The sequence below is a fragment of the Eublepharis macularius genome, chromosome 14 (assembly GCF_028583425.1).
Source record: "Eublepharis macularius isolate TG4126 chromosome 14, MPM_Emac_v1.0, whole genome shotgun sequence".
Taxonomy (NCBI): Eukaryota; Metazoa; Chordata; class Lepidosauria; order Squamata; family Eublepharidae; genus Eublepharis; species Eublepharis macularius.
In genome coordinates, this window is record NC_072803.1 from 60895658 (window position 1) to 60919551 (window position 23894).

At 46.3% G+C, this 23894-nt stretch overlaps 1 protein-coding gene across 3 annotated transcripts in view; it reads right to left on the reverse strand.

Moving 5' to 3' along the window:
* Positions 1-23894, reverse strand: part of ASS1 (argininosuccinate synthase 1) — a 168860-nt gene that overhangs the window by 38243 nt on the left and 106723 nt on the right. For all 3 annotated transcript variants that reach the window (XR_008598202.1, XM_054997683.1, XM_054997682.1), the window contains exon 12: positions 16472-16603. Coding sequence is in view for 2 of the 3 variants with exons in the window: in XM_054997683.1 (XP_054853658.1) it covers positions 16472-16603 (132 nt within the window). In the remaining variant the exon portion in view is untranslated. The remainder of the gene's footprint in view (positions 1-16471; positions 16604-23894) is intronic.

Consider the following 23894-nt stretch of genomic DNA (forward strand, 5'->3'; position numbering starts at 1 on the left):
TCAGCTAATCTAAGTGTTTCGGTTATGTTAGCCCTAGTTAGCCTTTTAGTAAGGATTTGTTATTTTATAGACGCTTGCAAAGTTTGAGTTTCTTAGAATAAAAAACTTCTTAGTTCTGTGTGCCTTGGTTCACTGTCTCTAACGCTATAAACTGTGTTACACTGGGCGAACTCACATCTAAGGATAGAGGGGCCTTCCTCTGACATAGTGATCGAGTGGAGGGCAAGTGGAGCACAAGTGAACAGGGAGGAATACACGTGAGTCTGTTCACTTGCCGTTCAAGTGTCATTCGGCACTTGTAGCTTGGCCCTTAGTGACTTTAGACGGGAGAGAAGCTGTTCACAATTCCCCGAATCACCACGGTCCCCCGAAAAGTCTTTCTGCTCCCTTTTCACATCATCCGTATCCAACCTAAATAGCGTATTTTAAAAACCCTTGATGTTTCAAGTAGTTATTCACATAACTGCTTGCCCCCCACACACACACACCGTTTCTTCATATTTTTATCCCACTTTTTCTCCATGGAGGCACACTAGATGCATTCCCGCTTTGTGCAGTTTCTTGGGCCCCCACCTTGACCAGACCCTCCAGAATTTCACCCCCCCCCCCGCCCAGCCTTCCTTTCCAGCAGACCTGGGGATAGAGCAACAGCCCTTGGCATCACCCGTGGAAGAAGTCTCAGGGGGAAGGCCTGGGAAGGAGTCTCTCCCCACGGCTTTGGTGAGCTACCATCAATAGGGCGAGACGGAGCATTGGCCTGATTCCCCATAAGGCAAGCTTCACAACAGAAGGGACCGTGGCTCAGTGGCACAGCACCTGCTTGGCACGCAGAAGGCCTGAGGTTTGATTGCCAGTAGCAGCTGCTGGGAAAGGCTTTTTTCTGCAGGAAATCCCAGAGAGCTGCGATCAGCAATCCAGTAATCTAACTCAGTAGAAGACAGTTCAAGACCTAAGCATGCAAGGCAATAGGAGCCACCAGGAGCAAGAACGAGGCCCCCAAAGAGATTTAAGCTTCTCCTTCTCCTCATTTTGTCTATATGCCCCATGATTAAAGCCAAGCCTGCCCCCCCCAAACATCCACATGAACTTCAATCGCACCCCTACTGTTCACACAGGGTGATTGTTGAGGGGATAATAACAACAAACTTTGTAAATCACTCTGAGTGGGTGTTAAGTTGTCCTGAAGGGCAGTATATAAATCTAATGTTGTTGCTGTTGTTGTTAAAAAGACATGCAAGGAAGATGGGTTCATGGCTGCCACCAAAAGGGGCACTTATCCAGTAGCCTGAAAGAAAAGGTAACCCTGGGCTGGTTTGTGGGTCTCCACCAAAGCACACTAGCCAGAAAAGATCCACTTTCCTACTCCATACGATCCCAAGCAAGACACTCCGATTCCTCCCCTGTTGTTGCCTCTCTCCTCCCCCTGCCGCTGCCCCCCCCCACCATTGTCTGCATTCAGAGGTCTATGGCCTTGGAACAGGGATTGTCTGGAATGCAACTGAAAACCTGAACCAGAGTTGGAACCCAGTCCAGTGCCCATATTCTGGCAAAGGTCTGTGTGCCAGGTGGTGCCTTTGCATTCCACTCGTCCTTTCCTCCCCCAGTCCCCTTTCCTTTCTGGACCCCCTTCCTCCCCGCCTTCTCCTGCCCTCCTTATCCCAGTTCCAGTTCCCAAGCTGGGAGTTTCCCCCACTTAAAAACTAAGTGAAGGAAATGTGTCTCCAACACATTACCTCCCTCCTGTGCTTAGCGTAGCCAGGGCCTTGATTTCTGTTTCGCCATTGTGCTCACGGGCAATGCTGACAAAAGAGAGAACTCGGGGAATTAGTTATTATACATATAACATTACCAAAGACCATCTGGGGCCACCTGAAACCAGGCAGGCAACAGGTGTGTGTGTGTGGGGGGGGAGATGGTTAAAGCATTGAGGTGTCTTCACTGCTGTGGCAAAAGCCCTCTATGACCCAGTTGAACCAGGGAATTGGTGTTAACCTTAATTCTATGGCTATAATTAAAGTGGGGGGGGGGAGTTGGAGAGATCCAGAATGAAAACTGCAATGGAGGAACCAAACCCTTCAAAGTACGGTCTCCAAAAGTGGAAGCTGATTGTCAAGGAAGACAGCTACTCCTCTTTGGCAGTTAGAAGTTACCTTAGAAACAGACTGCCTTGCTGGTCACTGAAATGCTTTTGCTGAAGTTCAGATGCTGCAGAAATGAGCCAGATGTGATTTGGCAGCTTGCTGGGCTGACCAGCTCTTGTATGATACAGTCATACTGAGCAGAAGAGCATTATGGCACGTAAACTTTGACCTGAGGGTCTTTATCGGGCTGGGTAATCGGGACCCATATGCCCCAGGTAGGCTCACCTTTCCCGTCTCTTTCATTTCTCAAATAACCCGGTGCTATCGCTCGAGTCGGCATACGCAGCTCATCTTTCCCACCTCCATGGAGTGCTGCTACAGGGCATCTGTCTACTTAAGTCTGGGTCTCTGCTTTTGTCACTTGCCCTCTGGGAGGAAGGCAGAATTCAGCCTCCATTAATGGTGACAGGAAAGTTTTGTCTTCTTCCCATGGCAAGGGGGAATGGAGGGGGGTGGTGAGACAATTGGGCTTCCCTAAGAGTTTTGTGTGGGGTACCCTGGATGCAAAACCTGTTCCTTCATAGCCACATATTTTTCTTCCTTCTCATGTGCTGGCATTATATGTTGGGGACATGACCTGCACATGAGCATTTAGCAACGCAGATCTGATTCACGTACTATTGCGTATTATTACTGTGAGCAATATACATATGTGAAATATACGTACTATTTTGTGAAATATACTTAATTGCACATCATGTTCTCCATTCAGCTGCACAGACTTCTCTCTTTGTGTATGGCATTACAGGTTTCAAACAGGGGAGCCTTAACAGCAGAACCACGAAGCTTATACTTTTTACCATTGTAGTGGCTTAGTGGCAAAGAGAGCTGCTGACCTGAAATCTCCTATACTCTAGCGCCACCACTGTGTGTGGCCAGAGGGTGGTATTGCACCTCCCAGTTCATCAAGAATCAGCTGGTATGAAGGCCCAGTGGGCTTCCACATAGTCCTACACAGTTAATAATTTTGGTCTGGTTCTTCAGACTGCGCTGCTCGTTGCTCTTGCCTTGCCTGGATAACTGTTTCCTGACCCCTCCAATCCCAATTCATTTTACAGTGAATCATACCTGAACCATGGCTCTGCACTTGGCCATCACTCAACTCCCTGAACATGCAGCTTCTGCCCCCCCCCCCCCACCTCCAGACCTAATAAAAATATCCTCAAACCTGCTGCCTGTTTGGGATGCATTCACAACAGAGAAAATGTGGTCTTTGGACTGCAGCCAGAAAACCACAGACATCCTGAAGCTTGAACTGGTATAGAACAGGGCAGCTTCCCTATTGATTGAGTCCCCTCCCCACTATATTCCCTCTGTGCAATCCCCCTGTGCCGCCCCCCCCCCCCCCCACTTTGCCTCTCTGTTGATCCTGATGATCCACTGATTCCCAGGAACAAAGTTTCAGGGTGAAAAGTGGGTTGCAGAAGAAGGGGAGAATTGGCAAAAAGCCCAGTTTGGAAACCTTAAATGCCATGGAAGTGCATGGCTGGATCTAGGCTACTGTGTGCAAAAGTAGAAACATTCCACCAGACCCCATTGCTGTCCTGGGGGCAGCCCTATTACCAAATCCCAGCTAGCCAGTAATCGAGGTTCCCCAATCCAGCATCTGGCCACCAGAGAACAAAACACTTGCTGGGAATTAAGAGTGGCAGAAGTCCTGTTTATCAGTTATCCCCCTGTTTTTAATTAGTTAATTAAGCTTGCCAGTGTTTAAGGAGGATCCTTCTTTCATCCATTAAGTGTTTTTGGTGATCAGGCCATTTCCCCTTAATCTTTTTGTGTGTACACAGGTGTCACTTCTCAATTTTCTTTTCCGAGCTACACAGGCCAATTAAATAAACACACACTCCCCAGCTAGAATTGGATTAGATTAATGCCCTCTTTAGATCTAGTTCTTCTAACTGGGATGTTCAATGTGTGTTGGACTGTGCCACTTTGTTCTGCAGGTCAAATACGTCTCTAACTTCACACACATAGAAAATTAGCATGGCAGGGAGCAAGTTAGGCTGGATTAGACCTTTCTCCCTGGCATGCTAGTTTTCCACGTGGCAGGACTTTTGTGTACAGAAGAGCCCCTTTTTGTGGTCTGAAGAGCTATACCTTAGAAATGGGCTGTGAGGCAATTTCCATGAGCCTAATTTTTTCCCCATTGATATTCCTCCATGAATTATTCACATGCTTGCATGGAGATCTTTAACCAGTTCTAGATTCCAAGAAAAAATATAAGGAATATTTGAGGAGGAGGCACAAGAGTGATTCCAAACCTGACAGATATACTTGAATATGGGAACCGATTTGCACTGACATATTTCAAGCTACAAACAGCTGGCGTGGTGTAGCGGCTAAGAGAATTGATTTGTGATAACACAGGAAGTTCACAGTTCAAATCTTGCCTTGGCCATGAATTCAGCCGGTGGCCTTAGAAAAGCCACTTCCCCCAACCTGAAACCTGGGGATTATGATAAAAATGCCCTGCTTTGGAGGGCTCTTGTAATTATAACAAATTAATGTACGTAAAGCACTTTGAACACTCAAAAATTCCATTATTAAAGGTATCAGCCTTCTCTGTTTTTGGTGTGTTGAGCTGCCCTTGCAACTGCACATGCTCTGACAAGCTCTGATACAGCCGCCTAAGGGATCAGTTTGTGTGCTCTGAGAATGCAGGATTTCTGAAAATAACCCAGCCCCGATAAGGGAAGTTTCCTGCTGCATCTCTGCATGATTTATTGCACTGGCCTTGCCGCTGTCTCTGTTGTGTAACTGTGTTGTGTCTCTGTTATGGATACATGTGGAGCACAAGATCACACCTCCGACACAGCAGATTTAGCCACTTCAAGGAGGCGGCTATCTGCAGGAACCACTGCTCTGGGCTTCCAGCAGTAGCTCATGCAGAGACACCAAAATGAGCTCCTCAGAGGATGGAGAGGTATTTTCATCCCGCCCTTCCTCCAAGGAGATAAGGGTGGCCTGCACAGCTCCCACCGTAGTTATTATGAAAGAGACTGACTGGCCCATTGAGGTTCATGGCTCCGTAGCAATCTCTGAACCAGGATCTCCTGACACTGAGAGCCAAGCCACAAGTGAGGAATGACCCTTGCCTGGCAAGTGAACAGACTCACGTGTATTCCTCCCTGTTCACTTGCCCTCCACTTGCCCTCCACTACGTGATCAAGTGGAGCGCAAGTGGAGGGCAAGTGAACAGGAAGGAATACACGTGAGTCTGTTCACTTGCCAAGCAAGTGTCATTCCTCACTTGTGGCTTGGCTCTCACTGCTACACCCCTCTGGGTCTCCCTCCAGAGTAGTCTACAAGTAATCCTCTTTTGAGGGGCAGATTTCATTCCCAAAGTAAAAGGGGCTGTAGAAACAGGGGAGACCCTGTTCTACTCACGCCACACCCACTGCAACGGCAGGCATTTTGCTAGCATGAAAAATAACCATCAGTTTTTAAACTCTCAAGTCAGATATGCTCAAGACTGGCAGCCTCTCCTTTTCTCGGTCTGCTCCCCCGCCCCCCCCCCCCGGCCACCTCTCCTCCTCCCCTCTTAAAATGAATTCCCTACACAACATGATCCCCTCTTAATAGCCTTCCCACTTTGTAACTGCAGTCCTGTTCTAATCCTTGCAACAGAGGGACCCGTGGGAGACCGTGCCATTTCCAACACCTGGCCTGTACCTGGCAAGGAGAGAACAAAACCGGGGACGTCTGTTTTGCAAAGCCACCTTTCCCACTGCGAGAGGAGGAGGGGGGAGGTTGCGGGGGTAAAAGGGAAATGACAACCGCTAATTGCCTTAAATTCAGAGAGACTAGTTACAATAATTAGGTGTTTAAGGAAGACAGGGCCATGAAAGCCAGGCCTCCAGCAGGCTCCCTCTGCAGAGCGGAACATGGTTGGAGATTTGGCCTGTTTTTAAAAATGACTCTCTCTTTCCCTCCACCCACCACGGACTAGACGATTGTTTCATGCTAACCTCCATCCCCGGAATGGGAAAGATCATAAACTGCAAGAGCCTTAACCTAAGTGCGTTAGATTTAAATGGCATATTGAAATATATACACAGATGCATATTTTAGAGTGGTGCCCAAATCTGACTAATTTGGAGCTTTGCTCAAGAGCTCAGGGTGTGTTGCGGGAAGATCAAGTGAGCACAATTTGAGACTCACCAAGCCACACACAGCCCCGCCTCCCAGCTCCGTTTTCTTTCTTCCCAGCATCTGCAAACTTCACATGTCCAACACTGATAGCCTTAGATCAGCGACCCAGAGGAGTCGGCCGCGTCAGTCTGCAGTAGCAAAATCGAGAAGAGTCCAGTAGCACCTTTAAGACGAACCAACTTTACTGTAGCATAAGCTTTCGAGAATCACAGTTCTCTTCGTCAGAGGCGTGCTGACGAAGAGATCTCCATGCACCTGACGAAGAGAACTGTGATTCTCGAAAGCTTATGCTACAGTAAAGTTGGTTCGTCTTAAAGGTGCTACTGGACTCTTTTCGATTTTACTGATAGCCTTAGAGGTGCTCTTAAAAGAACTCTACCTTCACTGCCCCCCTCTCGTGTGCAGTTTCTTTTTCCTGCAAGCCTTTGCCCCACTCTTTCTCCCTGGAGGCCTCTTATGCAGGGGAGTGGGATGCCTAGGGTTGCCAGCCTCCAGGTAGTGGCTGGAGATCTCCCAGAATTACAACTGGTCTCAGAGATCAGTTCACCTGGAGAAAATAGCTTCCGTGGGGGGTGGACTCTATGGAATTATGCCATGCCAAGGTTCTTTCCCTCCCCAAACCCTTCTTTCTCCAGGTTTCTCCAGGTTTTACCCCCTAGATCTCTAAGAATTTCCCAAATTGGAGCTGGCAACCCTAGGGGTACCCCATCTAACTTCCTGCAAGCTTGAGCCCAAGACCCACCTTTCCTATGTCGTTTATTCCTTTGTCCTCAATTTGAACAAAACTGAAGCAACTGAGAAGGTTGCTTTGTTTCTACAGTATGCCATTAAGATCTGTCAAGATAAGACATAGCCTGTTTTCACACTGCTTACCAGCCACAGAACATCGTGCCAAGCTCCTGGAATGACAGAGTCTTCCTGGCGCTGTCATTCCAGGAGCTTGGCGCGATGATCTGTGGCCAGTAAGCAGTGTGAGTGAAAACGGCCCTTGTGATGACCCGACACTCTATTTAAATTTTATCTGAACAAATGTTTATTTTCTTATTGTAACAATCCTGCAATTTGTACCAGCCTATCTTTTCTGCTATAATACCATTAAAGATCTTGTGTGTGTGGGACCAGCTTCTTCAAGGGATGAAGGTGGTCCTATGCAGCGTCTGGACCTCTGGAGCCTGCTAACTGCTAAAGAAGAAAAAGAAGAAGAAAAGCCGATGCTTGTATGATTGCACCTCCATCTCCTATTATCTGTAGCTTTCCCTGTCCTCTCTCAGTTATTTCCACCATCATCAAAATTTAGACTTAAGAGCTTCTTGGGTCATCATGGACCCTTTTTTCTAGTTTATGCTACTCTGCCAAGCTCTGAGTACATTAGTTAGCATAATGTAAATAAATTAATAACTTCGGGGGTGGGAGGTCTACCAAGGGTCAATGGAGTTTCTGTTTATTTCTGCCTGCATAGGACTGAGAAAACAGAGAGGGCCAACAAGCAAAAAATAGGTCCAAATACATAGCTAGGTTCCAATGTGCATCCCCTTTATTAGGGATTGTTGTAGCATTTAAATGATTAAATGATTAGGCCAATCAAAGATGGTTTCATCAATAAGACAATGTTTCCAATTACTAGGAAGCAGTTGTTAAAAAGTTATTTTTAAAATAAACACAAAGAATAATAATAATAACATAATAATAACAATAAAATTCAATTTATATACTGCCCTTCAGGACAACTTAATGCCCACTCAGAGTGGTTTACAAAATATGTTATTATTATCCCCACAACAACAATCACCCTGTGAGGTGGGTGGGACTGAGAGAGCTCTGAGAGATGTGTGACTGACCCAAGGTCACCCAGCTGGCTTCAAGCGGAGGAGTGGGGACTCAAACTCGGCTGTCAAACTCGAGTCCTGACACTCTTAACCACTGCACCAAACTGGAGTATGCCTCCTTCTCCCACAAGCAGATGCCTCTTCCAACATGGTACCTGTTGCAACAGGCACACCCAGCACCCCAAAATAATGATTCTTTTCCATGGCAGAACTATTGTTCATTAGTATGCAAATCTTCTGGACAATCAAGTAACATTTGTTCAAACAAAAAATGGAAATTTAATTTTTTTAAAAACCATTCCTCTTTTATCTTCACAAATTCCCTGTGAGGTAGACAAGATAGAAGATTAATTATCACAGGGGTGGGCAATCTGTGACTGGGCCATACCAATTCAGAGTGCATAGTGGAGTATATGACTAAATGCTCTTTCTCACAAATTAATCTTCTGCCCATGGAAAATTAGACTGTCAATGCTAGAACCTTTTCTCCCTGACATATTCGTTTTCTATGTGCTGGGATTATTTTTTTCTGCAGAAAAGCATACAGACATGTGAACCCTCAACCACAATCTAAAGTGGCATAGCCCAGGCACAGGGTGGCCATCTTTGTAGGAACTAAGCTTCAGAGAGTGACCTTTCTGAGGCTACAGAGATGGGCACAAACGGGAAAAAACCCGAACCATGTGGTTCATGGTTCGTCACATTTCATGAACAACAAATTTTCATGAACCTGTCCCAGTTTGCGAACCAGTTAGTTTGGTTCATGAAAACATCACTTCTGGGCCAGCAAATTGTCACTTCTGGGCCAGCAGAAGGTCACTTCCAGGTCAGCAGAAGGTCTGCAAGAAGTCCATCCCATGTTGCCTAGGAAACTGATTGATCAGTGCCAGGCTGTCTGTGCTGACGAACCAAAAAACGAACCAAACGAACCAGCCTAAAGTTCGTGGCGGTTCATCAGAAATGGGCTCTGATGAACCACCGGTTTGCGAACCACGACCGCCCTGGTCATGAACTTTGGTTTGTATTTTGGTTCATGCCCATCTCTACTGCAGAGATGAGCTTTCATTGCTCAGTAGCAATTCCAGGACGGGCCTCTCAGCACTCTGTTTCATACAGCCCACCCCCACCAATCGGGCCTATCTACATTATAAACCTATATGATTTTTAACCTGGTTTTTGTGATCATAGATTCCCCCAAGGAATGCTGGGAAGTTGGGGTGGCAAGAATGGTAAAGATTCTGTTAGAGATCACCAGCCCATTTTACAGAACTTTAGGAACAACTTTGCAGGCATAAGTCTGCAAAAATATTGAAGAATTGCCATGTGTACAGTGTCCCTAGATGCAGAGGAGTTAGCCGTGTTAGTCTGTGGTAGCAAAATCAAAAAGAGTCCAGTAGCACCTTTAAGACTAACCAATTTTATTGTAGCATAAGCTTTCGAGAATCAAGTTCTCTTCGTCAGATGCATGGTACAGAAACTGGTCAAATATAGAAGAGGAGGGGGGAGGAGAGAGCAAAATCAAAAAGAGTCCAATCTGATATATGCCCTCATGTGCCAACAATGTCCTTCTGCTCTGTACATTGGACAAACCAGCCAACCTCTACGCAAAAGAATAAATGGACACAAATCTGACATTAGAAATGGAAACGTCCAGAAACCAGTGGGAGAACACTTAAATCTACCAGGACATTCCATCAAAGACTTAAAGGTTGCTGTAGTTCAACAGAAACCTTTCAAAAACAAAATCCAATGGGAGGCTGCTGAACTGGAATTCATATGCAAATTTGACTCTGTCACGCTGGGAATGAATAGGGACTATGAATGGTTATCACATTATCACAGGTAACAGATTTCCTTTACAGAGGCGGGGTCTGGGGGAGCCCAGAGGCACCTGGCATGGGCTTCCGAGGACCACAGTTCTCTTTGTCAGATGCATCTGATGGGGAGAGCTGTGGTTGTCGAGGGCTTGTGCTACATTGGAATTGGATGGTCTGGTTGTTTTGCTGCCACAAACCAACACGGCAAACTCTTTTGAAGCCTCACAAAAGCCAATTAATCTCCATACCAAGAGGAGATGTTTACATTTACTAGCAAAGGAATGTTTTGGTTACATCCCTCTCCCCCCCTAACTGCATCTTCTCTCTCCTCCCCCCTCCTCTTCTATATTTGACCAGTTTCTGTTCCATGCATCTGACAAAGAGAACTTGATTCTCGAAAGCTTATGCTACAATAAAATCGGTTAGTCTTAAAGGTGCTACTGGACTCCTTTTGATTTTAGTGTCCCTAGAATATGTGCAAATGGTTTTCCTATAATAGAAAGAGATCCCCTCCTACTACTCTGGTGCCTATGCTTCTCCCATTACGGGAAAAGTGCATGGAGGGAGCGAAGGAGCGCTTGACACATCACCTTCAGATAACCAGTCATGATGGGCACAGTGGTAGTCATGCATCCCAATGGAGCACATGCAACATCAGGACTTTGGACAGAGCACCATGGGCACCAATGACAACGAGGACTCTTGTGGCACTCTACAGACAGAGAGACCCTCTACATGAGACAATTTACGCAAGGATGCTCAGTGAAGGGAGATGCAATGTTAGCTGGGAAGCTGAGTTTTAAAAGACAGATCGGAATGCTCTGTCAGTTTCACCGTTCTAGAGCCAGCAAAGATGGCTCCTAAGAGGGTTTATTTCCTCTTCGCCTCCTTGAAGGCTCTGACAGTCTCATGTCCCCTTTGGGTATCTGGTTGTGGTTATCTGAAGTTATCTGCTGGGAAACTTTTTCTCTTGGTGCGTGTCATAGAAAAAGCATGGCCCCTGGGGCAAGGAACACTCCTTTCTTCTTGACATTTGCAAAAGTATCTGAATAAGAGGGCTGCTTTGGAGGAATGGTCAACACGCCCCCCAACTCCTCATATTTTATTTATTTATAATATTATTTATAGTCTGCCTTTCCCATTAAGACTCAAGATGGAGAGCAAGAGCAACGGATTTTCCTTTCCCTCTGTCCTCCAGCCCTTTTAAAAGACAATGCAACAAACCACACATGCCCCATAGGTCTTCACTGAACACTCAAGAGAGTCCTTCATTTTGTGAGAACCCACCCCTTATTTTAGTTGCCTAAGCAACCATGTAATTGGCAGGGTTACCAGGCAACCAATATGATGCCCAGGCCAGAGTTGTGCTTCATACAGAACCTACTATGATCCTGAGCACCACCTTAACTCTGCCCAATTTTATTTGCTGCTGGTTCCTTCCCCTTTTTTTGCAAACTGGTATCCACCAAGAGCTGGGCCTTTTTTTATGCAGCCCTGAGCATGCCTGAGGCTGTACAATATAACATTATATATAGTCAGGGATTTTTCTCTGGGAAAAGAGGTGGTGGAACTCAGTGGATTGCCATCGGAGAAAATGGTCACGTGGCTGGTGGCCCCGTCCCCTGATCTCCAGACAGAGGGGAGTTGAGATTGCCCTCCACGTGGAGGGCAATCTCAACTCCGCTCTGTCTGGAGATCAGGGGGCGGGGCCACTAGCCATGTGACCATTTTCAAGAGGTTCCAGAACTCCATTCCACCGTGTTCCAGCTGAAAAAAAGCCCTGTATATAGTTATATATAGTTTTTGTAGGCAGACACGTTGATCTCTCTGTAAATAGATAAGCTATAAATGTTTGTAAATAGACATGTAGTAAATAGCCTCCCATATAGATGGGAACTTTGGTGGCAGAGCTCAGAGGGGCCAGTCACAATTTAATTCCTTTTTCAAGCTACATTATCTATTGTATAAAGACCAGTTTGGGAATGACTGCTGTAGTTCCAGACACTGGAAAAATGAAATTGACTAGTCCACATTAAAGAGCTCCTGGTACAGTCAATGGAATTGGCTGCCCAGGGACGTGGTGGGTTCCCCTTCATTGTCAGTCTTCAAGGAATGGCTGAATGAATACTTGTGGGGGATGCTTTAGGCTGTTCCTGCATTGGGCAGGGGCTTGGACTAGATGGTTTGTATGACCCCTTCCAATTCTGTGATTCTATGAATTTGACTCTAAAAAGAAACTTTACACATTGGGGTTTTTTTTGAGGGTCCAGGAGCTGATGTGTGGACGTGCACCCACCCTTTGGGGTACTGGTGGAGGGATTCTCTTTAAAAAGCTAAAAACAGTTCCAAAATTGTACTAGGCATTGGGGAGGGGGGAGTAGGCAGAGGAGGAAGAACATAAACATGCAGACAGACAATTCCCCCCCCCCCAGAAAATATAAAGGCGGTAGGAGGGAGGGAGGCCTCATTGCCTGTGGGGTGCATATTTTGTAGTACTTCAAAGACTTGAGAACCCATTTTGCCAACGATAGCAGTGAGTCAAAGGAAATGACTGTGTACAGCTTGGGAAACAATGCCTCTAAAATACCACCTTCAGCTCTCTCAAAAGCTATTGTCTGCCTTCAGCATTACTTGTCAATGTTGCTAACCGTTATGAGCAGATGCCACACAATGGTGTTTCCACACTGAGGGCCATGCTAGAAGTGACGAATTACACCTGAATGGCAAGTGAACAGACTCATGTGTATTCCTCCCTGTTCACTTGCACTCCACTTGCACTCCACTCGTGCAAGGGAGGAATACACATGAGTGTAATTCATCACTTCTAGCTTGGCCCTGAGTTACAGGGACTCTGAAGCTGTCTGGGACTCTTTAATGACAAGTTCCACAGTGGTGGACAAGTTGCCTTCAAAGGAAACTTGTCCATCCCCTTCCAGTCTTCTGCAATGTGGAGTAATTCTGTATGTTCCAAGACATATGTTTGCATTGAGCAATATGAATAGGCCCCAAAGTCCTAGCTAGCACCTGTTATGAGAGAGAGTTTGGTGTAGAGGTTAAGAACACCGGGACTCTAATCTGGAGAACCGGGTTTGATTCCCCACATCTTCACTCAAAGACAGCTGGGTGACCTGGGTCAGTCACAGCTCTTTCAGAGCTCTCTCAGCCCCACCCACCTCACAGGGTGATCATTGTGGGATAATAATAACATACTTGTAAACTGCTCTGAGTGGGTGTTAAGTTGTCCTGAAGAGCAGTATATAAGTTGAATGCTATTATTATAAGGTTATTATTATTATGAACTGAGAGGGGGACATCCTGGAATCCTTTATGATACACAGAAAATCCATCAAGTGTTCAGAATTTCTCGGGCAACCTAAGTGAAAAAAATGACAGCATGACAAAAGCATTAGTTTGAAAGCAAATATAGCCGTCGGCATGTCAGACACAGAATGGGAACGCCTGGTTTAAAAGCTGGCTCAGTCATGAAACCCTGTCTCACAGGGCTATTGTGAGGATAAAATGGAAGAACGTCAGGCAATATATGAGCCGCTTACAGGAAGAGTAGGATAAATGTGACTGAACCCTACATTTGGACCAGGCTTAGTATCAATGGTATGCTAAGAAGGAAGTGCAGATTATTTTAGATGTCTAAGGGGGGGGGATCTAAGGATGTACCCAGGGCTTTTTTCTGGGAAAAGAGGTGGTGTGTTTCCCTCGGAGAAAATGTTCACATGGCTGGTGGCCCTGCCCCCTGATCTCCAGACAGAGGGGAGATTGCCCTCCGCGCCACCGAGTGGCACGGAGGGCAATCTAAACTCCCCTCTGTCTGGAGATCAGGGGGCGGGGCCACCAGCCATGTGACCATTTTCAAGAGGTTCCGGAACGCCGTTCCAGCTGAAAAAAAGCCCTGGATGTACCAGTAGATTTAACGTGGCCCTCCAGACTCACCTATGACAGGACATTTCCCATGCTAGCTCCTGGCTCAAATGCCACAGCCTCCTACCTCAAATACAGTCACAGTTTCCACTCCTCTCTTCTTTTCGCCCTCCAACTGGCAGCAATTCAGTAATGGCTTGCCCTGCTGACCACACAACTGATTGAAATGTCAGAGGTAACAACCTCCTTGTCCCTCAGGGACTGGACTCCTTGGGAGCTACCTTTACAAACCCGACTTTCACCTCCCATTTTCATGTATTTCTCTCTAGCAAGTCACTGGAGATCTCAACCACAAAGAAAATGCACAGTGCCCCAGTGTGGGCCTAGTCCCACATAGCAGGTTTCCTTTAATACGAAAGAACGGACAAGGAAAGAAATCCAAAAGTGCTGTGGAGAGACAGTGACATTTGTTTAGGCTTCTGCAGTTTGTTATTTTTTGTGCATCCCATTCAAATCTAGAGGATCTAGCCGCGCAGCTCGTGACTTCAGATGTTTTCCCAGAGTAGCGAACTCTACAAATCTTTCAGCCTATCTAGAGGAGTTCTTATTCTGAGTTCTGGCCAGGCCATGAGTCTGTAGGGAGTTAAGCGAGGTCTGAAGGTGTCTGACCTTTAGCAGGAGTCATCCAGAAACAGAAGCTGCTAATCGGTTTTGAAGTACTGGTTTAGGTTAAGAGGCAGGTTCTTCAGGACCCTGGAGAGTTCTCTGGGAAGTGAGAGGTTGAAGGCCCCAAACTCACAAAGCTCTTACCCGAGGTTTTAGCTTGGCTCAGGGGGAGGGTGCTTTCATTATACGAAGGAAGTCCCGGGCACCTCCAGTTAAAAGATCTCAGGAATCAGGTGTTCAGAAAATCCTTCTCTGCCTAAGACCCTGGACTGGATCACTTAGCTGTGATCTTTACTGAAGAGACATGATCTGGCTGCTGTGACCCCCCCCCCCTTACCACCTTTGCCCTTGTTTAATGCGCTGTATGTGGGACCATGCTCAATGGTGGCCCAGAGGATTTAGGACCTTTCAGGACCAAAAGAGTTCTGGTCAGAGGTTTCTGATAACTCTGAAAACTTTGTGAGGGGAGGAACTACCTGCCAAGCCCTGCTGTAGACGTAGTACGGCAAAACGCATCAACCCACTGACTGCAGATATAATATCTGTAGAATGTGCTCCCTGACCATAACAGCCAGTTGTGACTACTGTTTTTTTAAGGCAGATAAAGAGTAACAAATGAAACAACCACTAAACAATAGGAATGTGTCTGAAGTAACTGTTCTGTGTTGTTGACCTCTAAAAGTACGCACCTGTTCCTGACCCTTTGCTTCCAGTTTTGTTAATAATGTCAATCTGTGAACTTTTCCTTAGTGTGAGGTGCACTGGTTGCTAGTCATGCATGGGATTTGGTATAATGGATGTTGATGTCATACAGATATTGATGGCTGCCTGCAGCATGGGAAAGCAATCATATTCCCTTGGTGGTGATGGAGACTGCCCTCAAGTCAGAGCTGACTTATGGCGACCCCTGGTGGGGTTTTCATGGCAAGAGACTATCAGAGGTGGTTTGCCATTGCCTGCCTCTGCAACCCTGGTCTTCCTTGGAGGTCTCCCATCCAAATACTAATCAAAGCTGACCCTGCTTAGCTTCTGAGATCTGAAAAGATCAGGCTCTCCTGGGCTATCATATAAATATGAGCTAGGGCTAGTATCAGGGGTGGATTGGGCATTCCACTAACTAGGAAAGTTGCCAGTGGCAGCCAGAAGTAAGCTCAGCCAAGCAGCCCCCGTAGTGCTGGCAGAGCTGCAGGAATCAGGCTCCAGGCTTGTTTTGACATCTCAGAGCCAAGCTACAAGTGACGCCTTACACAGGTTGGACACTTGTCAGCTTCCCTCAAGTTTTGATGGGAAATGTAGGCGTCCTGGCTTTACAGCTTGGCTCTCCATTACAGCTGCAAGACCAGGATGCCTACATTTCCCATCAAAACTTGAGGGAAGCTGACAAGGGTCCAACCTGTGTCAGGCGTCACTTGTAGCTTGGCTCTCAGTCCACCCCTGGCCAGCTTCCTGGGTCAGCACAGGAAAGCACCTGCCAAGGTCTACAGCCAGCCAGAGGCCCCAGACCTAAGCCTGGAGGCAGTGGAGAAAATTGAGACTCATACCCTGATGCCTTCTCCGGGTATATTTCCCAAGACCCCCTTAAAACAGACCAACCAGCACTGAAGGAGCTAAAAGAACTGTAAGGAAGTCACACTTGGTTCCCTGCAAAGAAGTCCCAACGGGGGTGTCAGAAGGGACCTATGATTGGGAGGGGGAAGAAGGGAGATGCAATGGGGGGGCGCTATGGACTCTACCTGACCTGCATAAGGTGCACTGATCACATACAAAAAAAGGATTAACATTGAAGTGTGAAATCTCTTGTTCTGCGTCAAACCTCCTGGGCCCAGATAAATTGCCCAGAGGCCACAATCCACCACAGGACCCCCCACCCGCCGGCTATCCCTGACCGCAGGCAAAAACAACGTTGGCTGGATCTTAAAAGTGAACTGGCTTCTGTGACTCAGTGCAGGAGCCTTTAAAAAGGAGGAGGGGGGGGAGATGCGTTACATACCATTGTACACCAGTTCTGCGAATTTCAAGGCGAGGCCCTGCTTGACTCGCCGTACTTCCCGGTCCATAGTGAAGGCCTCAATGTCTAAATGAGCGTGGTAGAGGATCGTCCCTGCTGGGGTCTCGTAGATACCTAGCCATTTTGCCAGGCAGGGGAAGAAAGGAAAGGGGGGGAGGGGGAGAGGGAGCGGGAGAGAGAAATGAATGAGACCCAAACTGTCAGGAAATGACAAAAAATAATGATTTGGCTGACAGAAGGAGCCACGGTCCCAGCTCCATTCAGTCTCAGCTTGCCATAAAATGCATCTATCATTATAGTCCTGCTGGGGCCGAGACAGTCCACTCCGCACCTTGCGGAGAAAATTTCTAGATTCCCCTCTTTGAAGAGGCACTCCAACGAGGCTAAATGACAGGGTTTAGGAGCCGATCCCCCTGCAGGCGCGTGCCCACCGGTCTGAGGCTGAAAACCTGTAATTAAACGAGCCACGCAGGGCAAAGTCATGGGGGTCTGGAAAAATCCTCCCCCTCATCTTTCCCCTCCCCATATCTTGCATTGAGGAAGAAGGGGGGGGGGAATCCCTCATATCAGCTGTGGAGAATGGAGACTACCCAGGGATGGGGAATTGCAGTGTACTTTCATTTGGGGCTGTCAACCGAAACCCCCCCCCCCATCCAATCCTCGCTGCCAACTACAACTTGAACCATTGCCGAATTTAGCAAACAGTCAACAGCAGCCCGAGTTGAATTGTTTTTGATAACGGAGCACTGGGCCAGCGACTGCTGAGGCTTGGCTGGAATTGAATTGAGTGGTGAGAAGGAACTCGACTAGTTTTGCCATATCTCCACATTTCCTTGAGTTTTTTTTTCTTCCTCTATTGCCCGTTTAAATATGTGATATCCCCTTGTGGATTGGCACTGACCAACTCCTGTTTAGCTGTGATCATGTCTTGGGGAAACAGAATGTTTGCCTTGAAAATTTTCTCAAGGTGAAGGCATGCAAACAGAAGGAGGACTGTCGTTTCCAATAGGGAAGGGCGTCATTCACAGTTCTCAAAAAGAACAATGAGTCCTGTGAATGGTTCTAGTAGTCTTCGTGCTGAAAAGGATAACTCTAAGCAAGGAGAGGTACAAAAATGCTGACATGGGGGATTGGGGCACCTTCCCTTTGAAGTATTGGGGGGCCTCTTGAATAATTTTAACAATGAAAAGAAGATCACAAAAGAGGTTTATAAAGTTATGAATGGAAAGAGAATGGAAAGAGAGAACTGTTGTCTCCAGTTATGGTTGCCAGCTCCCAGGTAATAATAACGGGAGATCTCCTGGAATTACAACTGATCTCCAGGCGACAGAGTTCAGTTCCTCTGGAGAAAATGACTACTTTGGAAGGTGGACTTTATGACATTATTCAGCGCTTAGGTCCCTTCCTTCACCAAACCCCACCCTCTCCAGGCTCTGTCCCCCAAACATCCAGGAATTTCCCAGTCTGGACTGGACAACCCTATAGTCCTTCTCTCACGGCTTAAGAGCTCAGCCAACGCATGCCATAGGCAGCATGAACAGACTGCTTCTTCCCAGAACACGTTGTGAAGTTATGGCATTCCTTGCTGCAAGATTTGGCCAGGGCTATTAACACAGATAGTGGGAGGGAGACAAATTCATGGAGGACAGATCCAGCAATGGCTATGTATGCTATTGAACACAAGATACTAGGCAGGGGTGGAATGGCCCTAAAGTGGCAGGAGCAAGCTTCTCCCTGTTAGATGAGAGATGAGTTGACCCACCCAGTGACAAAACACCCGTAGTCCATGTTGCCACAACCTACACAGGCCATGTGGATTATCTTGTTCCAGGGCTGTTTTTGTGTCCTTTTTGGCCTCTAATCCCAAGGACAAGCCAAGGGAGGCGGCCATCACCTCCATCCCTTGGCTGTGAGCTTGCACCTGGTCGATGCTGGAAAGAAGATCGGTCTGCAGAGACTTCAGGCCTAATCAACCAGGCCCAAGATAACTAAACAAATGGGTGGGGATTTGGGAATAGAGCTAACAGTTAAAAATATTGATCTGTTTAAAAACAACTATGAAAAGCTCTGGACTCAAATTGAAAAAGACATGATAAAATGGAACAAATTGAATTTATCATGGTTAGGTAGGATTGCTACAATCAAAATGAATGTGCTGCCTAGAGTTATGTTTTTGATGCAAATGATACCAATTGTCAAGGACAAAAAACAGTTTGAAAAATGGCAGAGGAAAATATCAGAATTTGTGTGGGCAGGAAAGAAACCTAGAGTAAAAATGAAAGTGCTCTGTGACGCAAGAGAAAGAGGTGGCATGCAATTACCGGATTTTCGACTGTACCATGAAGCAATATGCTTGGTATGGCTAAAAGAATGGGTGTCCTTAACTAATCATAAGTTGTTAAATTTGGAAGGCTATAACAAACTTTTTGGATGGCATGCATACTTATGGTATGATAAGTATAAAATGGACGCAATGTTCCAGCACCATTACTTGAGAAGAAATTTACTGTCAACTTGGTTAAAATACAAAAAATGTATAGAGCAAGAGAAACCAATGTGGATTGTTCCTGCAGAAGAAATTAACCTGAATTTGGAATATAAAGGAGATGAATGGCTTACTTATAAAGAACTAATAAAAACCGAAAACAATGAGTTCAAACTTAAATCGAATGAAGAATTAACATTTAAATATGGTTGGCTACAATATCGACAAATTAAAGACTTATTTGAATCAGATCAAAGGAAGGCAGGTTTCAGAAATAAAAACTCAGAATTAGAAGAACTTTTATTGGGGGATAATAATAATAAAATTTCTAAAATGTATAAAGTATTATTAAAATGGTATACTGAAGATGAGACGATTAAGGTTCAAATGGTAAAATGGGCAATAAATTGTAATAATGAGATTATGATGGATGCATGGGAACAGTTGTGGAAAAATCCTCTAAAAATTTCAACTTGTACCAGTATCAAAGAGAATGGCTATAAAATTATATATAGATGGTATTTAACCATTCTTGCCACCGTTATCATATAGTACAGTATTACTCTATCCTTTCTATCCAAAACATTTTAAAACAAAAAACAACAACAAATGGGTGGGGATTAAACACCTTCAGGGCCGGATCGATGGGGGGGGACAGGGGGGTAGTCTGCCACCCCCACTGCCAAAGAGAGGGCACCATGTGCAGCTCCCAGCCACCAGGAACGTGCCAGTGGCAGCACGGGCTGCTGAGCAGCCGCAAGTGCCATTCACCTGCCCCACAGGACAGGGAGCACACGGCAAGCCGGCCGCCCCCTCAGTGGGACAGGCGAGTGGCATGGAGGGCTGGGAGGCCGCCTGCGCCATTCGCCTGCTCTGCAGGACAGGGAGCACGCGGCAAGCTGGCCGCCCCCTCAGCGGGGCAAGCAAATGCTGCTGCCGCTCTGCTGGTGGCATGCTCCGCCCCAGCGTGATGATGTCACGGAAGTGATGTCATCATGCAGCGCCAGGCGCACGCACACACGGGGCCAGACTTGGGTTGCCCTGGGCGCTGGCAACCCTAGATCCGGCCCTGAACACCTTGAAAGAAAATTCCTTCCTATATAGTGGAGATTGTACCCTATTTCATGGTTCACCCATTATCCATGTTTAGATAGGAAATCACTTCGACTTGCCAAGTCCTGATGGCTGTCAAATCTGACCTACCAATTTTCATGACCCAAAAGGGCAGCAGAATCATCAAGGAGTTCAGAACTGAAAAATTTCCTGGTTTAGCCATTGCACTGGCAAGACTTCCCAGACCACAAAGCCGGACAAGCTGGTATGTGTGTGTGTGTTCGGGGGGGAATCTTTTCTATAGGGAAGACTTGATGCTAGAATAGCATTGCAGGAAAGATGGGTGGTGGCTGAGGAAAAGGGTTAGCACAGGCCATCGAAGCAACCCCACCCCAGGGCATTTCTACCCCCAGCAGTTTCACAGCCTGGCAGTCTTACAGTATTCAGCCAAGGTTAAGTGACAGGCCTAAGGCCATAGGGCAGACCAGTACCTGAGAAGTAGGGGGGGAGGGGGATCTGTTTTGTAAACCCGTTTGCAACTTTGCAATTCTGAACATAAATCCTGGACAGGAGAAAGTGCTAAATCGGAAAACATCTGCGACAAGAAAAGAAGCTTCAGTTCTGTAAAGCCATGCAACAACCTTCATCCATTCCAATTAATCTGTCTGCTCCTTTCCTCAGAAGGTGTTAAAGTTAATTTGGGCTGACAAAAAGCTTGGTTTTGTATGTGTGTGTGTAGGTGCTTTCAACCATTCCAGCCCCCGCCTTTCCCTACACTTTACTCTGAAAGAGAAAAGGCACATAGACTGGATTATTCCCCTCTGTCTTTTCTCCCCCCTTTTTTTCTTTCTCTCTCTATAATATTTTTGTTTGATTTGTGACAAGAACCTGAAGCTAAAAAGACTGCAGCTCTAGAAGCCTCCCCCCCACACACCCTTGACAGTCAAAGTACGAACCGCTGCATGAAGGGAAGAAGAAAATGACAGGCGCTCTTCCTGCGTTACAGCGCAGGAGACAAGAGACACCTTCAAAGTGACACTCATGCCGTCTCCAAGTGTCTATTTTCATCTCCCCATGTTTACAGGAAAAAGACAGAGGTGTCAGCGATGCAGGCTCATGGCATTTCAATCATGCTGTAATTGCTGCTGGGGGGGGGGAGAGGAAGGGGGGTGAGAAAAGAAGTGGACTAGGAGGGGGGAAATAGAAGGGAGGGGGAAATAGTGACAGCTGCCACTATTTAAAAATTTCTAATTTGTAACCTCAACTGTCTGTTCACCTCCAGCTGAACAATTTGGGCTTGTTCAACGGTGCTTTGCCAGGATCGCTGTAACACACCAAAGCCACTGGTGTTAATGCTGGCAGACTCCAGGCAATGGAAAGGAGAGAAAAAGCAGGACTCGATGAAGTGGCATACATAAGGGATCCAGCAGGGGTGGATTGGCCCTGAACCTTAGTGGGAAACTTCTGCCTGGGCCACCACCCTGAGGGGCCACTGGCAGCCAGGAATAAGCTGACCCCAGTGGCTCTTGCGCTGTTGGCTGTACTGCAAGGTCTACCCAGCTCAGACCCAGTCCCTATTAACAATAACAATGGGTATGCACTTGTTGCTGTTGTTGCAGCTCATGCCTGGGCAAAACCCACAAATCTTTCCATATGCTTTTTTTTAGAACGAATAATAGTTATGAGCCTGGGGAAAAGATATTCCCTGCCTTCCCCTCCATGAGGCACCAGAGTTACCAAACAAAAAAAAGAGAGAGAGATAATTGGTCCCATTGTCAGACATCCTGAAGGAAAGCACAGGATAATGCTCCTCTTGGTGGTAGCTTTGGACAGCTGGCGTCTCCAGAATGAGGCAGTGCTTTAAGTTAGTCCAAAATGTACCAGGTGATGCAAAGACTGATGGTTTCCAGACCTACAGGAACTCTGCATCTTTACCTCAAACTAGAGGAATGAATCATCTCAAATAACATCCTTGGATCTGACGAAGAGAACTGTGATTCTCGAAAGCTTATGCTACAGTAAAGTGGGTTAGTCTTAAAGGTGCTACTGGACTCTTTTCGATTTTGCATCCTTGGATGGGAACAAATTGGCTTCAGGAAGGGCTTTGCACCTTGAGACCGTTGTTTGATCTTAGCCCATTTAGTTGAAAAATACACCTCCCCGCCTAGAGGTAAACTGTATGTTGCATGTATAGATCTCAAGAGAGCTTTCAACACCATTCCCAGGAGCAGACTGTGGAGAAAACTGGAACGTACTTCCATCAGTAAAAGATTGCTCTGTCTAATTAAAAATTTCTACTCCTCTTGTGTGGCTCAGATCCGCTGTGGAGAAAAGGGAGAACTTATGGAGTCTTTTCCCTGTCTTTTAGCACCACTACTTTTAAATCTATATCTGAATGACCTTGCAATGGACCTCTCTTCAGCAGAATTCCACCCCGCCCCCCGCCCCCCGTAGTTATCCTCCAAGGCACTAACTCTACTCCTCTCCGCAGATGACACTATCCTTATGTCCCACGCTCAGATTGGACTGAGAAGACTCCTAAGTTGTTTCTCAAAATCAAAGGTTATGGTCTTCTCTGAAGCCAAAAAGAGTACCTCCTTCATCTGGAGAACTGATGCTGTTCAACTGGAACAAGTCTCCAAATTCCCATAGTTGGGTGTGGTTTTTGATCCCCATCTTAACTGGCAAACCCATCTTAAATTTGCAGTAAATAAAATCAAGCCTTCCATAGCGTTTGAATGTTTTTTCCTCCAAGGGAGGCAAACATATCCCATGTATTCAATATGAGAATCATCCCACAGCTCCTTTATGGAGCTTCAATGTGGATTCTCTGAGTAAAGGAGAACTTAGATCGCCCACTTTGCCACCTTCTGCGATGCATTACAGGAACCTCAAAATGTATAGCTGGGATAGCTCTGTGATGAGAATTGGGCCAGGGCTCTATTGAAGCCAAAGCGCAGCTACATGGATTCAAACACAGGCTAAAGGTCCTTTTTTTCAAAAAGAAGGACAGTTTGCTTTATGAGCTAAACCAAGATCAGTTCTACTCTCATTGGATGCAAGAAATAGACAAGAAACTATCTAGCTTCGGCCTAGCAAAGGACAATATATTGAGACTTGGGGAAAACTAAATCCATTCTAATTATCAAGAAATGCATAAAGGACCTAGATTACTCCAGCTCAGTTATATGAACTCGGAGAGTATGTTTCACCCAGTTCTTTGGCATCCTTCCACCTCCAACAATTCCAGCCTATACTAAATATCTAACTCTTCCTCGCTACTGTAGAGCATTCGTGCTTGTGCACCTGAACGCTGCCCCCTCAGCAATCCTACATGGGGGAGACTGTAATTTGCCTTATTCAGACAGACTCTGCCAACGTGACTTGGAAAAGGTTGACACCCTGTCCTCTATGATACTGGAATGCCCTCATTATAACTTTTATCTTGATGGATTGCCCCTATTTTAACTAAATTATTTCCTATTGTGTCAAGAGATAGTATAGTTCCCTATCTGCGAGTGGATAGAGACCCAAGGACTACGCTGGCCGTGGCTAAATATCTCTTCTTCACCATATTTTCCTTAAAGAAATAAAGACTCTGCTGTTCAAGATAATTGGATTAAAGGAGCTTGAAAGGAGAAGAAAAGATAAAAGGTCCAGGTTTGCTATGAAGTGGCAGGCAATGGCAAACCACCACCTCTGTTTGTCTCTTGCCTGGGATGCCCCATGGGGTCACTGGAGGTCAGCTGTGACTTGATGATCCTTTACACACACAATTCTATTACGTTTCTCTATCAGGGTTTCTGAATGGCTCCTTGTACCAAGGCACGGTGGCATTGCCTGTTGTTCCTGGATGCTGCCTAGTGA